General features: G+C 37.9%; 1 protein-coding gene across 1 annotated transcript in view; it reads right to left on the minus strand.

Moving 5' to 3' along the window:
• Positions 1 to 6879, minus strand: part of IL5RA (interleukin 5 receptor subunit alpha) — a 33687-nt gene extending 26808 nt beyond the window's left edge. Inside the window, exons 1-3 of the mRNA XM_014796746.2 lie at positions 6799 to 6879; positions 2335 to 2419; positions 633 to 778 (exon numbers count right to left, since the gene is read on the minus strand). Of these exons, the coding sequence (XP_014652232.1) occupies positions 633 to 778; positions 2335 to 2407 (219 nt within the window). The 5' untranslated portion in view covers positions 2408 to 2419; positions 6799 to 6879. The remainder of the gene's footprint in view (positions 1 to 632; positions 779 to 2334; positions 2420 to 6798) is intronic.
• Positions 6880 to 18140: the final 11261 nt, after the last annotated feature.

Here is an 18140-nt window from a genome sequence, read left to right on the forward strand (position 1 = left end):
TGTTTTTAAAAAACCAATATAATAATAACAAAATAATTCCTCAATGATACATGAGCACATTCTTATAAAAATAAAATATTACAATTAAGGCTCAAATTCCCTTTGACCACCATCTCTAGTTCCAGTCTCCTCCCTAAAGGTAACTTTTTGATAGAAAATTCTCTATAATTCCATATTGACCGAAAAATCATAAATACTAATTGCTTCTCCCTTTGTTTAGTTTTATTGCGCACCTACAAGGAACCAGGTGCTTTAACACATCCTGCAGTGTACCAGGTGCCTGAGGAGTTAAGTGACTGGTCCAAGGTTACACAGGCAGGAAGAGGCTGAACAGGGATTCGAACTTGGCCACTCTGATTTGTCACCTTAGAAGGTACAATGGATTACTAAACTTTCTTTTTTAAGTGAAAGAATCGTCCCAAAGTTAAAATGTTCTATACTGTTCTTTAATGCTAAGCAAGTGTATGGCACTATTCACAGCCATTTCAACCAGAGTCACTACTCTACTGGGAACATAATAAAAGCCCTTTAGTAGTTTTCCTTTTTTGAGCTAAAACTTCCTTTGATAAGGAAAATGCAGTCAAAATTAAAATTTAGTCTAAATCAGGACGGCCATCAGAATAAACACTTACGTCTTCCTCTTGTGGAGCATTTATTTTCACGCGATATCCCAGCTTAACATTCCTTTGCTCTTGATCAGGATTTGGTTCCCAACGCAAAAGAACTTGAGCTAAACCAGTAACTTTAATGGTGAAATTGACAGGTGGGAGAAGTACAACTGTTGATCAAAAGAAAAAAGAAGCAACACAATGTTCACTTGTACATAGGCAACACTTTTTAAATTTTTTAAATATTTAATTGTGCAGTATAGTATTTTATTCTGGCTATTAGAATGTATAATACTGAAATAATTTTAGAAAAACTTTCTTTAAAACTGCTTTTAACTCATTACGATTTTTTTTACCTTGCCCAGGTGTTTACCTATAACATCTACAGGATTTTTATTGAAATATGAATATTTTACTATATCATTATTCATTATAACCATAGTTTTCAAACTGAGGGTCATTATCCATTAATGGGCTGTGATAATTCATTTTTGTGACTAGCAACTTTTTTTAATGAGAAGGAAGAAAATAGAGTAGAAAATACCAGGATGCATGAAATATAATAAGTATTGTTTCATGAAACTCTTGTTTCAATTATATAAATGCACTTATATTTGTATGTTTACTGGTTCATGATATAAAATGGATTTATGTCTTATTATGACTTAAAGGCAAAAACATTTTGTGAGCAAAACTGTTTTAATAGGCATTTATAGAAAGAGGAGTTTTTTTCCTCAATGAACCACTCTCTAACTTTGCTTTCAAAATAAAAGCTTTCATTTAAATTACAAAATCAATGTCTGTTCACTTTAGAAATTTTGGAAAACGAAGATGAGCAAAAAAGGAAAATAAAAATTACCCATAATCCTGCCACTGAGAATGGCATTAACATGTGATATATTCATTATCTTTTTTTTCCTGGGTGTATGTTTATACAACTTTTTAAATTTTTTTCTAAAATTAGGACAATATTGTACACACAATTATGAAACCTCCTTTGGCTCATTTACTATATGGTAAGCGGATGTTAGCATTGACCTTTACTATTTCAAAGCCTCCCAGCTTTCCACAACGCCATGTCCACACTTGCCACATACAGACTTCTAGTGCTCTGTCTGTACTGTGCTGTCCATAAAATTTAAATTAATTTATATAAAATCAAATGTTCATTGTCTTAATTGCATGAGCCATATTTCAAGTGCTCAATAGTTACTGATGGCTAGTGGCTACTGCACTGGATAGTGCAGACACGGAACATTGTCACTATCATAGATAGTTCTCTTAGATATGCTACATGGGGACCATGTGACAGTTTTCTTTTCTTAGACTCTGTCATCACACCAGACCCATAGGTCAACAAGTTTCTGAACCAAACATAGTGGAAGTTTTTAATTCTTTGGTTGTGAGGCCTTCTAACCATTTCCTTGTGTGGGAAGACATCCAAAAGTGGCCACCAGCTCCAGCTTTATTCCGTAGTGTCCGCACACCCACACTTGGAATATTACTTCCTGTTGCAACTTAAAATATGCATTTCAGCCAACTTTGCTTTCTTAAAATACAGCACATTTAAAGAGTTTGTATTCTGATGATAAATATTCTATCCCTTTTTAAAAATCCGTATATAATTTCCAAATTGAGGGATTATTTAGGAGAAAATAATGTTATCATTTTTGTAATGTACTTTTTTTTAAAAGAAACATTATTGAATTTAATAGATGGTACTTACATTTTTTATCAGGAAGTAAATCTACCTGTAGTATCACTGTGGCCCCCAAAAGAATCAGTAATGCGGGTGCCATGATGATCGTATCCTATGGGAAACAGCAAGGTGAAGATCCAAATTGGCACTTGTTGCCATTTTTAAGAAAAACTTACAGTTACGTTCTAAAGTACGATGTCATTCGGCCATTCAACAAACATTTCTGAACTATCTGTTACGTGCTAGAAATACAAATATGAATAAACCTTGGACTTTGTCTTTCAAATGTCTATCCATAGTCTGAGGGACAGAATGAGAAGTAAATCAATCATTGTAGTCCAGTCCAAAAACTGCTCCAATAAAGGTGTGTATGGGGCACAGTAGAGCAAAGAGACTTCTGAATTGACTTCTAAAGGATGAACTAGAGTTCTTGACACACATACAAGTGAACAAAGTCATTCCTGGTGGCATGCACAGCGTGTGCAAAGCCAGGTGAGCAGAAGATAAGCAGAGGATTGGTGTTCAGGGAGAGACCAGAGAAGATCTTTGAACAGTAAAAGTTCTGGGCACAGTTCATTAAGTTGAAAATAAACATCATTATCATTTTCATTGATGAGTATTTCAATATGAGCCAACACAATGTAGGGGAGCAGAATTGGCTACCCCAGAATGTGTCTCTTGGGCTTGATTATTTTTAAGAACAAAAGACTCAGGAAGAAACTTGTATTTTCCCCCTTACTGCTTAAAAGAATTTAAGATAGAAGGCCTGTTCCAGGAAGGACTATCACCATAGAAAACTATAATATAGTATGAACTGGTGTGGTAGACAGGGAGGAACCTAGCAAGGTCCCTTTGATCTAAGTCCTTTCCATGTCTCATGGTCTCTGCCAGGCATGGCAAACATTTGTTTACTAAACATTTGCTTTTCCATCTCCATGTGAATTGCCTTCCTCCCCTTTGAAGTCCCAAACCACTAGCCCCAACATCCTCCTCTGTCTTTAGCTAGGGTGGTGGCTTCGGCCATTTTGGTGAGTCAGTCAGGTTTCCTGGGTTTCTCCCATATATTCATGTTATTAAATTTGTTTGATTTTCTCCTGTTAGTATGTCTCATGTCAATTTAATTCTTAGACCAGCCAGAAGAACCTAGAAGGGTAGAGGAATATTTCTTCCTACCCTACAAAGACAAGATACTTAAATCTAAAACAATTTCAACATGGGAAAGAGAAACTTGTATCACAAACCTAGAATGAACCTGTGGTACTTTGAGCTTTGGGGATGCTGAATTTTTTGATGAACCCAAATGCAATCAGGCCATAAAAGGAATTGAAAACATAGTTATGAGCCCGGAGAAAGTAAAAATATTATTTCTACCTACTTGAAACAATCAGACAATGAAAATGAGTCTAGAGTAGAAATATTCTAACTCCGTGAGGCAGTGTGAAAAAGTGGATAAATCATTGCAGCATCTCATTTCACACATCAAAAGGAGAGAGTTGAGGATCTCTTGCTGGGAATGGTAGATTAGAAATCTTGAGTGTTTCCTCTGAAAATTTTGAAAGGCATTTTTCATATTAACTTAATTTTAAGGAACAAATAATATGCATAGCTTCCACCTGTTGTGTGCTGCCCTCACTTTTACAAAGCAGTTCTTCCTATTAGGGTCTCTCATGCGCTCTCCCCCAGTGACTTGCTGTGTGACATATGTGGTTATTACCTAATTTACTATGACGAAAAGGAGACTGAAAGGTTAAATAATTTGCCAAAGATCAAGCAGCTAGTAAATAATAGGACTTAGACCAATCTCGGATATTCCTACAGCAAAATCTATGTTCTGTACTAATTTAAATGACATAATTTTCAATTTAAAAATCTATTTAAATGGCTTGGTTTTTCCCGAATATATTTCTGATAGAACCACAGAAGATAGACATTGGCTAAATGGGTACCTTTAGGAAACAGAAAAACACTCAACTTTATTATTACTTCTCCATTTACTACTTAACTAACTTACCACTAAACTTACTACTATTACTGCTTAACTTACTAATGAAATTAGTAAAATGCCACAACATAGAAGACAGAAAGAGCATATAAATCATTCAGTTACTTTTTCAAATGAACTTAAATATTGCTAATCAGAATTATGCCACTTTTCATAAAAATAATCCTGTTTTTTTCTGATGATTCCACACCATGTAGAAAGAGAATTTTTTTAAATGACAATGACAATAAAAGCAGGTATTCTAGTATTTTTAAAATTTTCAACAACTGAGAATTTTAAGGAATTCAAGGGAGGCATGAGTAACGTACTAAGCCTGAGAAGCAAAGATAAAAAATCTTTAACAAACAACAACAAAGATAGCTTCCTCTTCAAGTTAAGAAGGTGATGTCTTTGATACCATTTCCTGAAATATTATATATGTTCTAACTTTGCAGTAATTGTCATCAATAGGAGGAATTTTAGGTCAGAAAAAAATGCAAAATTGATACTCCCTAGTGACTTTTACTGACTGATAAAGTAGGTAATATGTTATAATCATACTTGTAAAAATAATAACCATCTATTTATTTTTTGCAATTAAATTGTTGCAGTAATGAAACTGTCGAATATCTCTGTGGGGATAATCGAATATTTTACAAGCACTCTCCCTTAGAATTTCTTACGTATTTTGATTTTATAGCCCCTGAAAATAGTTTTTTTTTTGCGAGGAAGATCAGCCCTGAGCTAACATCCATGCCAATCCTCCTCTTTTTGTGGAGGAAGACTGGCCCTGAGCTAACACCCGTGCCCGTCTTCTTCCACTTTATGTGGGACGCCTCCACAACATGGCCTGACGAGCCGTGGTCGGTGCGCGCCCAGGATCTGAACCCGGGCCGCCAGCAACGGAGTGCGCGCACTTAACCGCTACGCTGGGCCGGCCCCTGAAAATAGTTTTTTTTTCAAATTTGATCATTCAAAAATTTTTAGTGATTAAATTTTTTTTGCCATAAAACTGCCATACATATTTTTTCAAATCTCATTGTGATATTTTCTGTTTAAAAAAGACGACACCTTTGAAAAAAATTCATTGTCTTTTAGACAATACAAGATACTCAAATAAGAGTCTAAATATTACCAATGACAATTTTTTGTGAGCCAGGTAAATTCCACACAAGGTCGGGTATTAGTGAACCTTCAGCAATTGACCCCATATTTTCTGTAATTCTGTTCACTCTTTGCTCTGTTCCCTGAAAGCTCCTCGAGGCTTTGCCCTGGCACCTTAATATTTCTGGTCTCAGGCATCGAAATCAATCCTGCTGGAAAAACAGCCTATACCTCTTTGGGCCATTGCTTGAAGCCAAAGCTATACTGTTAAATAGATGTCAACTGGGCAATACTTAACATTTCATTGTACAAAAATAGAGCTACTTCACTAGCTTAAAAAATATATCAAAATGACAATGTTCAACTCATTCTTCATCTCATGGCTGCCAATTAAAATCCAGCAGCAAACCATTGAATTGTTAAAATAAGATTCAAATTAAGCGGAACAAAGCAAACACGGGTTGACTACCTACAATCATCGGAAATACACACTCGATCTCTTAGAGAGATCGTAGGCTACTTGCTCATGTGACATTTCATTGAGTCAATCCAAAATTCCTCGAATGCCCTCTAAGAATCTGTTTTCTGGTAGGTGGCATATTCTTTGAAATGTGGGATACAACAGGAGCATTATCTCTTTCAGTACAGATGTTTCTAGAAAGTTGGGTAAAGTTTTAACAATCAGTGATGGGTTTCCCCAGTGTTCCTGAGAATTGGTCAAATTCTACTGAAGTTCAGACTTATAAATGTTTTCCCCTCCTTTTTTCTTTTCAACTTATTTTTCTGCCTGTGGCATTTGTTTTATAACCAAAGTTGCATTTGCGGGCCTATTTTTAGAGCTTTTTTGAGTCAGCTGTGGTGACACCTAATTCCAGGCTCAACCTCAGTGCACAGAAATTGAAAAGCAACTGAGAGGATTCATGCTCTATTAGGCCCTTAAAAGTAAAGAGTTAACTTTTTACTTCCTCTTTTTTTCCTGTACAATGTAATCAGCAATAAAACCTCTCTCTTGAGGGATGAAGAATAAATAAATAAACCAAGGTGTAAAATGAAAATGATATGTTTAGCTAGGTACATTGCATTACCCCCAAATGAAAAACTGTGCACACTCCTAAAAATATAAATGAGTAATAAGGAACATGTATAATGCATGCAACTTTTTAAAATACTGCTGGATTTCTGATTAATTTTCTGAAATGGTCATAAAATATAACTCATGTGTTCAAATTGTTGCCACAGACATAAACAATCTTTAGGCAAGGTGGAAGTGGGGCTGCCACCCTGAGTATTTGGAAAAGGGAGGAAAGAGTTTGTTGCAAATCTCCCAATGGTTAAATAGCTTCCAGCTAATCGCACCTGATGCGAATTGTCATCCCGCATCCGTGCTCCCCCATTCCTGGGCGTACCTGTCTCTGGCGATCCTCTAGTTTCCGATGACCGTACTCAATAGCAGAGTGCCAGCACCTTCTCCATCCTGTTTGTGCCCGTGGTTGCAGCCCCAGCACCTAGCACAGTATCAGGCACAGGGCAGATGCTAAATGTGCCTGGCCCTGTATAGAACAGAGGCAAATGAATACACAACCCTTACCAAGTCAAGCTATGTAGGGAAAAACCTAGTGCAGGGACAAGCTAGATCAGAGCACAGCAGGCTGGGAGCATGTAACAAGCCTGGTCTGTTCAGGGGAAGGTGTGATACATTTGGTAGCTTGCCTAAAAATTTCCCCAAGCAGCATTTCAAGTAATGAAAACAAATGAGGTGATTTGATTTCCAAAGCTTTATTATGTTTTGGAATGCAAACTTTTAACAAATAGCTACATACATTAATACATCTTTCAATAGCTATGAAAGAGGGCATAACCTTTCACATGAAATGGAAATTGTACCAGGTAATGAAAGTTTTGGCATGATAATTCATTAAATTGGGTATCAAATGCATTAATAATATGGCTATAAAAGCAGTCACTTTTCTTGTGTTTTTGAGTTTTAGGCTCATGAGGTATTAACAGAGTCTGATTTTTCTTTCTCTTTCTGTCTCTTTTCTTCTTTCTTTCTCTTTCCCTTTCTTTTTGTTTCATTCCATCCATTTCCACTGTATACATGGAAATATGTTTACGTTGCTTTGGGTAAACGGACAAATTAGTGAATTATAATATCTCACGTAAAACCAAGTGAGATATTTCAGCAAATTCTTGTACATTTTATATAAAACCAAACAATGTAAAAAATCCCAGAGCCCCTAGGAGAAACAAAAAGCAGTGTGCCTTCAGTTAGATGCAATGCAATCATCTCCTTTTTTGCTGTTGTTTCTTAATTTGTAGCTTTCTTAATTAACTCTGAAACTTCCTCACCAAGATATTTTATTATATCCTATACCCTGTTTTCTAAACTCATGTATTTTCTAAGAAATCTTTGCAGAATATATGTTTTCATTTTAATCCCTGAAGTATCTGCAGCAGGGGGAAACCAGTCTCTATATAAGCATCGACAAGACTATAAGTGTTATTTTAATAGGACTCACCTTGCCAGGGCTCTGTACACCTCAGTTATGTAGCCAATACATAAGAGGAGAATGCTACACCCAGAATTGATGTGACTTGTCTGCTACACATTTTATAGCACTATTATTAGTTCTGTCTCTGCTAATAATAGAGTTACAAGGGTTTGTTTCCTCTTTTCCTTTATTTAAAAGTTTGCCATACATTTATAAACCAATATTTCTCGCTTTTTCCATTCCCCCCACCCTCACCCATGTAATGAAATTATTAGGAGGTGGAGCACAGGGTATTGTTATAGAAAAAAAGGCATTTGCTCACTCCGTGATGAATCAGCCTTGTATCCCCACTTACTGAGAAGTGCAGTGGCCATGCCAGCAGACGCCGCCGCAGGGCATTGAAAATGAACCTTATCTCTGGGTGCACTTTTTGACTAGAGGCGGTTCTTCTTCACTGTTTCATCATCACAGCTGAAATGGTTGAAAACTCACAGGCAGTTTGCTCTCCGATGGGACGGCAAGAGGGCTTCTCTAAGACCATCTCGAGGTGCCTTTGTAAGAGAGCAGTTAGGGACGAGCCTTACCCGAAACTCCCAAGGACTAGACTGACAAATGAAAAGATCTCTCCTGTCCAGATAGCCACTATCTGATAACTGTCTTATCTGCATTTTCACTCTCTTTCAAGATGTTTTGCTCTATTCAGGAGTAGAAATTAAATTTACTTCTGGATGACAAGGTCATCAAGTTTTCTGTGGGCACTCTAAAGCATTGCATTTCTATTTTCTTTCTGTGCTTCATTCAGCTGGAGTATTTATTGCGCGTCCATCACCTACACAGCACCAGGCACGTGATTTGACAAAAAATGAGGCATGAGGAACATGCCTTTCTCTGCACGCTGAGCATTAGCGGCAATTCTCGGTCTTTAGGGAATGCCTTAGCCCTTCTCTGCTTTGTTAGCGGGTCCTGCACCCTCAGGTAAGTATGTGAGTGCTGGGGGTAGGGAGAGTTTTTGGGTGTGATAAATTGCTGGCATCTGTAGCCTGGACTCATCTTATACAAATCGTGGCAGTGGCAGTGTTGGTCTGTGGCGCATCCTAGGACCTTCTCCTTCATGTCATCTCCCAGTTCAGCCTCAGCTGTCCTCAGGATGCATGCATTTAAGTAAAACTAGTAGGGTTTTCCTGTCCTTTGTTCCATTTCTGTCTGGGGAATTTCAAGGTGACTGACTAGCAAAGATGACTTTTAAAAAAATGTGACGTGGGGTGTGAATAGATAAGAATGGCGCTTAATATATTAAGTATCAGAACCAAATAGTAGTCCTTGCCTTTGAAAGGGGACCTCCAGGCTTAGCCCAGGCTTAGCCCAGGCTGAGTGATGATGGCCCCTGAGAAGCCAGTGCAGGAGAAGTGGGAGCATAGGGACCGAGGTCCCCTTAGAGCAGGTACAGCGAGGCGGTTGCCAGGTGAGATCAGGGGTTCGGTTTGCAAGATAACAGACCGTGGGATCCCCGAATGAAACTTCTCAGAAGGCTCAGTGTATGTACTGTGCAAAGACAGCCAGTGCACATATTGGGGTTCCCAAGGTAACCATTTTAGCAGTTGCCAAAATGAAACTGGATCAATTGTTATTAGATGACCCGAATAATGTGATTTTCCTTGGGAAGAGGGCAAGGAGAAGAGGGAGCAGAGAGAGAGAGCCATTTATTTGCTAAGCAGCACCCAGAAAATTTTAGATATAGTATCACCATCTGGCCTACTGTTCAAAGTCCTACACATCTAATTTTAGATGTAGCATACGTGTCACTATAGAAGCCTTAAAAATAGTTATTAATCATTGTGAGGGCAGTAATTTCTGGCCTGAAAGACTGCTTTAATGTTCTCAATATTTCTTACATTCATTTACTCAACAAATATTTATAGAATGCACCTAAGCACTGTTACAGATATAAAGAAAGTTAGACCTGGCTACTACCCTGGATACCATCTTCACGGGTATATGATCCTTTATTAACTATGCCAATAAAAAAAAAAAATCCAAAACAAAAAAACACATGTGCTCACATTTTGTCTCCATGCCCTGTTTCGACATAAGCCCAAAGGAAAACAAGAGAGGCAGGGCTTTGTATAGACTATTTTTTGTCGCAACAATTTTCTTGTTTTGAATAAACTATTAATGTCCAAAGACAGTAAAATGGAACATGCTGGAAGAATTCACAAAAATAGTTTTTTAAAAAGTTAAATCATGGGCCGGCCCGGTGGCGCAGCGGTTAAGTGCGCGCGCTCCTCTTTGGCGGCCCAGGGTTCGCAGGTTCGGATCCCGGGCGCGCACCAATGCACCACTTGTCAAGCCATGCTCTGGCGGTGTCCCATATAAAGTAGAGGAAGATGAGCATGGATGTTAGCCCAGGGCCAATCTTCCTCAGCAAAAAAAGAGGCGGATTGGCATTGGATGTTAGCTCAGGGCTGGTCTTCCTCATACCCACACACAAAAAGTTAAATCAAATTTGCCTGTATGCCTTAAGAAACAAAACAATCTGGGTTTAGCCAAATAGTGTAAGTGAAAATATGAATAGTAATAACATGGAAATCAGGAAATCAGTGGATCCACCTCAAATTCTGGTTAAAAGAACTTATTAAAGATATCTACTTCTAGGAATCCATTCTGTGGAAAAAAATGTGAAATGTAGACCAAGATTTATATGAGAAAGAGGGAGTAAAATTCACTGCACCTTTACTTGTAATGGTAAAAGTAATATAGGAATGGTTAAGAGAAATGTACAACTTTTAAAGGTTGAAATATGCAGATAATAGAAGGGGTATTTATCAAGAACTTTTAATAACAGGGTATTATGGAAAAACGTTAAGTAAAAACAACAGGAGAACAAATATACACGTACATAATTTTTTTCATAATCTCATTTTTGATCAAAAGGCCAAACTGATAGGAGTAGTTATCTTTAAGGGGTACGTGTTATTAGTTAGCTATTGCTAAAGAACAAGCAACCACAAACACCACAGTGGTAAACAATGATAAGCATCTATTTCTTGCTCAAATGTCTGAGTTTTGACTGGGGTCTGGCTCTACTTGCCTGGGCTCCAGATCATAGGGCGGGTTCAGGTTTGTTCCAAGCATCTGACATTCATTTGGAACCAGTGGCTACCCAAGGCTTATTCTGTTCATGGTGATGCAAGAGAGCAAGACCAACTGCACAGGCACACTGCAAGTATCTGTTCATGTCACACTCACTGACATCCCAAGAGTCAGAGCAAATTGCACGACTAAACCCAGTTTCAAGTGGACCAAGCCCACAGTACACTCCACCCACCATAATAAGACCATGACAAGAGTGTGGGTGTATATGACTACTAGAGGGGAGTGAAGAATTGGCACCAATGGTTCATTCTGCCACAGTGGGATTAATATTTCCTCTAATTTTCTTCTTATGCTTCTATATATACAAATGTTTTATTCTATACAAATGTAGGAATAAAAAATTATTTTAAAAAATATTAGAGACATACAGATCAGTGAAAGAGAATGGAGACTCCAGAAACAAGTCCTCACATTTACGGTCAATCGATTTTTGACAAGGATGCCAAGACAATTCAATGGGGGTAAAGATCAGTCTTTTCAATAAATGGCACATATACACATGCAAAAGAATGATGTTCATACCCTACCTCACACTCTATACAAAAATTAACTCCAAAGGGATCAAAGATCTAAAAGAAGAGCTAAAACTATAAAATTCTTAGAAGAAAACATAGACATAGATCTTCGTAACCTTGGATTAGGCAATGGTTCCTTAAACACAAATGTATAAACAATGAAAGAAAAAATAGATAAATTGGACTTCACCAAAATTAAAAGCTTTTGTGCTGCAAAGGACGCCATCAAGAAAATGAAAAGATAATCCACACAATGGGAGAAAATATTTGCAAATCAGATATCTGATAAGAGACTTGTATCCAGAAAATATAAAATCTTACAACTCAATGATGAAAAGACAACCCAATGAAAAAATGGGCAAAGTGTTTGAATAGACACATCTCCAAAGTAAATATGACAGTAACCAATAGGCACATGAAAAGCTGCTCAACATCATTATCCATCAGAAAAATGCAAATCAAAACCACAATGAGACAACTCTTCACACCTTAGGATGGCTGAAATAAAAAAGATAGACGATCAATAATAAATAGTGTTGGAGAGGATGTGGAGAATTAGAACGTTCATACACTGTTGGAGGGAATGTAAAGTGGTGCAGCCACTTTGGAAAACAGTCTGGCAGTTCCTCAAAAGGTTAAACATAGAGTTTCTATATGACCCAGCAACTCCATTCCTAGGCCAAATAATCAAGAAAATTAAAAACATACATCCACACCAAAATTTGTATGTGAATGTTGATAGCAGCATCATTCATAACAGCCAGAAACTGGAAACAACACAAATGTCCATCAACTGATGAATGGATAGAGAACAGTGGTATATCCATACAATGGAATATTATTAAGCAGTAAAAAGGAATGAAGTATGATACATGCTATAACATGGATGAAGCTTGAAAACATGAAGTTAAGTGAAAGAAGCCAGTTCACAAAAGACCACATATTGTACGACTCCACTTATATGAAATGTCTGTAATAGGCAAATCTATAGAAATGGAAAGTGGATTAGTGGTTGCCTACGGCTGTGTGGGGAGAGTCTGGGGAAAATGGGTAGTGACTGCTAATGGGTGCAAGGTATCTTTCAGGGTAATGAAAATGTTCTAAAATTGATTGTGGTAATGGTTGCCAACTCTGTGAATATACCAAAAACCACTGGGTTACACTCTTCAGGTAAATTTTAGGACATGAATTGTATCTCAATAAAACTGTTATAAAAAATACTAGAAAGATGCCCTAACAGGATTTTTTTGTGTGTGTGAGGAAGACCAGCCCTGAGCTAACATCTATTGCCAATCTTCCTCCTTTTTCTCCCCAAAGCCCCAGTAGATAGTTGTATGTCATAGTTACACATCCTTCTAGTTGCTGTATGTGGGACGCGGCCTCAGCATGGCCGGACAAGCGGTGCGTCGGTGCGCGCCTGGGATCCAAACCCCGGCCGCCAGTAGTGGAGCACGCGCACTTAACCACTAAGCCACGGGGCCAGCACCCCCAACAAGATTTAAGTAGAATCCCAGGTAGTTAGCAAAATAATTCCAGAATAAAATCAATGTGGATTTACCATGTGTAGCTAAAATTAAAAGCACGTCTTCAGAGCCAGCCGTGATGGTCTAGCTGTTCAAGTTCTGTGCTCTCTGCCTAGGCAGCCCAGATTAGTTTCCTGGTCGCAGAACCACACCACCCATCTGTCAGTTGCCATGCTGTGGTGGCAGCTCACATAGAAGAACTAGAAGGACTTACGACTAGGATATACAACCATGCACTGGGACTTTGGGGAGAAGAAAAAAAAAAAGAGGAAGATTGGCAACAGATGTTAGCTCTGGCCGACTCCTTCCCTGCAAAAGAAAAAAAAAGAGAGCATGTCTTTATTCCATAGTCTCAGTAGCTGAAGCTCTTTCAGTTCTTTACTCAGTGACCAGTTCTTTGCTCTCAAAGCCAGGTATAGAAAATCAACCAGAATGTGAAAAATACAACCCAAAAAACAAAAAGGCATACAATTAAACTTTATTGATGTAAATTATTGTTCTATTTCAGTCGAGAGAGACTCTACTATCTGCCTGGGACTGTCCATTGCTTTATACATATTATCATATCGTAGCCCTATAAACCCATTTTACAGATGAGTGAACTGAGACTCAGAGATCTTACTTAGCACAGCTTCTTCATGATGCTCCCCAAAGTCACATTCCCCAGGATGGCAAAACTTTAATTCTATAATTGTAATAATTATTTTAAAAGAAACAATACAAGTGCTTAACTGGAACTAAATATCTTATTAGGTGGTGGGGGGAGGAGATTCCTCTTGAGAAATTTCTAATTATTTCAGATTGAGTCTGAATGTTCACATCCTACGGGAAGAACTCTGACTCTACTCTCTCTCCCTCGAGTGTATATTCAACTGCTGTGTGTACGTGTCTTTATTTTTATATTGTACTAATATTATGTTTATATCTCTGTCTCTGCCACTAGACACGAGGACAGGTCTTGATTTTATCTAGCTTGGTTTTGTCAGAATCCATCAGTATCCAGTTTTTTGTTTTTTGTGAGGAAGATCAGCCCTGAGCTAACATCTGTGCTAATCCTCCTCTTTTTGCTGAGGAAGACCGGCTCTGAGCTAATATCTATTGCCAATCCTCCTCCTTTTTTTCCCCCCAAAGCCCCAGTAGATAGTTGTATGTCACAGCTGCACATCCTTCTAGTTGCTGTATGTGGGACGCGGCCTCAGCATGGCCGGAGAAGTGGTGCGTTGGTGCGCGCCCGGGATCCAAACCCGGGCCGCCAGTAGCAGAGCGTGCGCACTTAATCGCTAAGCCACCAGGCTGGCCCCAGAGTATCCAGTTTTGAGGAAAGAAGTGGGGGCTTGTGTTGTTACAGTAGGGAATTCCATATGAACCTATATTTAAAGGTAAGAAATGCAATGGCAAACATCACAAGGCAGCTGCTTGAGACGCCTCTCGGTTCTGATCTCAGGCTGTGGCTAAGTCAGAATTTTGAAGGTGATTATTCTCAGCCTTTACCCTTGGGCCTCTGTTCTTTTAACTATTATTGAAGTTCCATCTTTTAAAATTAATGACGCAGTATGAAATTTCAGAACAGCTAAAATTGATTTGTCTACTTACTTACCTCTTTTAAATGTAAAATAAAATTGCATTTGTGTGTAAAATCCCCCAGCACCAATGAAAACTGCGATTCCACATTTGCTGAGAAATATCTTTATTTGTCCTCTGGGAGATCTTAAACTTTAGTTGGCTTCTATTAAACTTTTATGAGAACAAAACGAGTGAATGACTTTTTCTTCAAACAGGTACTTTTTGTTGTTTCAAAGAAAGAACACATTCTTGAAACAGAACTTGTTCTTTTAAACAAATTACTCACTGTTGCTTACAAAGAAAAAAAGGGTGAGGGAGGGGTTTCAGGAGCTAACCACCATAACTCCAAAACTGCAGAAATTAAAATTAGGTCACAATTATGTTTTATCTGACTTGTCTAAATATTGTCTCAAATATCTTCCCCAAGGAGCCTAAAATGCTGTCATTATAAATTCTTATCTTTATGTGACACATTATTCTCCCTTCTCTGTCCTATTTTAAAATGCAAATGCTCCTGGGAGTGGTGATATATTAAGGACAGCTGACGGGGAAGGGTCCTGGAGTGAGACGTGGCAGGTGGGGTGGAGAGCTCTGATCTGAGGGCTGTCACTGCCATTTCATGGTTCCACCTCTGTTCAGCCATGTGTTTTTACCTGAAATCAAACCACCTCTCTAAAACCAGAAAGGGGGAAAAACGGAGAAAGAATTCAGCATTAAGGTCTGCATAGTTAACGTCCCAAGTTGACCAATCAGTTGTTCTGTAACATAATAACCCTTGATGCTCCTGTGTCTTCCCATCCCCTTAATTACTAAAAGACACATTTGGGGCTTGCAGTAGGCTGAATTCTGGACCCACAAAGATGGCCACGTCCTCATTCCCAGAGCCTGTGAACATATCACCTTAGACTGCAGATGCGATTAAGGTGAGGATCTTTTCATGAGAAGATTATCCTAAGGCCCCAATGTAATCACAAAAGTTCCTGTAAGAAGGTGGCAGGAGTGTCAGAGAGGAAAGAAGATGTTACACAGCTGGCTTTGAAGAGGGAGGGAGAGAACCTCTAGAAGCTGGAAAAGACAAAATACCATATTCTCCCCAAGTGCCTCCAGAAGGAATGCAGCCCTCTGGACCCTTCTTAGACTTCTGACCTCCAGAACTGTGAGAAAATACATTTATGCACCAGGCCTTTCAACCCATTCTCCGTGCTGCAGCCAGACTAATTGCATGAAAACACAAATAGATTTATGAAAACCCCTGCTTAAAAAACCTGTGATGTCTTTATATTACCATTAAAATGAAATCCAAATGTCATCATGTGAAGGACCAGCCCTGCATGATCTGGTCCCTGCCTGCTTCTCCAGCTTTCGCGGAATGCAGTAGTGATTTTGAGTCAGAAAGTCTGGGTTTGAATTCTGTTTGTGCCACTTACTGCTTGTGTGACTTTAGACAAATTGACCTCTCTATGCCTGTTTCCTCATTGGAAAAACACCTCATTGTGTGTTTGTGAGGGTTAATGAGTTAATATAATGCCTGGCACCGTTCTAAGCACAACATAAATTGTTAGGTAGTTTTATTATTGTCATATTCACACATGCCATTGGCACATAGTAGACACTAAAACATTTGATGGATGTACGAATGAATGAAGGAAAACAATGTTACATTGACAACTGGTACGCACACACTATTATTTCTCTCTCTGGTTTCCAGAAATGAATCAATTTCAAAGAAACACAACCAAAACTTTGATGAATGAAGAGACAACTAAACATTTACAAGCCACATTTTGGCCACTAGATGTATCAACTGGAATCAAAGATCTGATTTACTGTGAAGAAAGACAGAAGCTGTCCACTCATGAGGGAATCTTGAACCAGCACTGATATACATTCCAACCAGCATTAACGGGTTTTCAAACCAACATTGATAACTGTTAAGACCTAAAGTTGGTACATACAATAAATATTGATATATATTTCTACACTGTTTTTATCTCATGTTCTTGAATTTCCTTTTTAATAATATGTTGCCTTCTAACTGCAGAGTAATACTCATGGCTGTAGTGTTTCCATGGTATGATAGCAACCTGCCTGACCCTAGCAGTACCCTCTGTTCATGATATTTACTTTTGGGTATGTACTATGCAAAGAGAATACTTTCTGTAGGAATTCTGTGTAGTAAATGTCAGTTCCGTTGCAGGTAAAGTTTTATTTCCCTTAGGATGGGTCTATAGTAAGAAATAATAGGAAACATCTTGAGCCCCTCTTTCCTCACCAATATACTTTGTAGAGGGGCTGAGGGGCATTCTACCTATAGTTCTTTTCGCAGTTAGTTTAATGACCTCCAAGTCCTTCATTCTACCTTCATATGTAAATGCTTTAACAACTGAATTCATTTGAACAAGCATTCTTTGAGAGCCTTTTTAAATATTTTTTTTAAATGTCATATTCTAGTTTTTGGCTAATATAGAGAAAGACAATATTTTGGTCAGGTTTATTGAGGTATAATTTACATACAGGAAAGTTCACCCTTTTTAGTGTACTGTTCTAGACTCTTTTTAGTCTACCCAGATTCTCTCATGCCTCTTTGTAGTAAACCCCTCCCTCCATCTCCAGCCCCTGGCAACAACTGATCTATTTTCTGTCTCTATAGTATTGCCTTTTCCAGGATGTCATATAAATAGAATCATTCTGTATGTAGCCTCTTGAGTCTGGCTTTCTTGACTTGAGATTTAGATATGTTGTTGTGTGTACCGATAGTTCATTCCTTTGTATTGCTGAGTAGTATTCCATTGTATGGATGTACAACAGTTCACTTATCCATTCATCTGTTAGAGGAAATTTGGCTTATTTCCAGATTTGGATGATTATCAGTAAAGTTACTATGACTATTCACACACATTTTTTAGTGTGAACATAAGTTTTCATTTCTCTCAGGTAAATATCTAGGAGTTGGACTGCCGGGTCATATGGTGCATGTATATTTAACTTTATCAGAAATTACCAAACTGTTTTCCAAAGTGGCTGCAACAGTTTGTATTCTCACCAACAATGTATGAAAGTTCTGGTTGATCTGCATTGTCACCAGCACTTGATATTGCTGGATTTTTTGATTAAAACATTTTAATAGTTGTGTGATGATATCTCATTGCGGTTTTAATTTTCATTTCCTTAATGACTGATGATGTTCAGTATCTTTATATATGCGTGGTTACCAACCATATAGCTTCTTTTGTTAAATTTATTCCTACATTATAATCTGTATCTATATATATCTGTACATAATTTTAGCTACTATTAAAATTAGAATTTATTGATAACTATTTGCTGCTACTATAGGAAAATACAATTGATTTTTATATATTAACCTTGAATCCTAAGACCTTGCTAAATTCACTTATTAGTTCTAATAGCTGTTTTGTCAGTTCTCACGATTTTTATGTAAACCACCATGTCATATGAAAACAGACAGTTTGGCTTTCTTCTCAATTGTTATGTCTTTTAT

The sequence above is a fragment of the Ceratotherium simum genome, chromosome 5, assembly GCF_057802395.1.
Source record: "Ceratotherium simum simum isolate JZ-2026a chromosome 5, ASM5780239v1, whole genome shotgun sequence".
Classification (NCBI taxonomy): domain Eukaryota; kingdom Metazoa; phylum Chordata; class Mammalia; order Perissodactyla; family Rhinocerotidae; genus Ceratotherium; species Ceratotherium simum.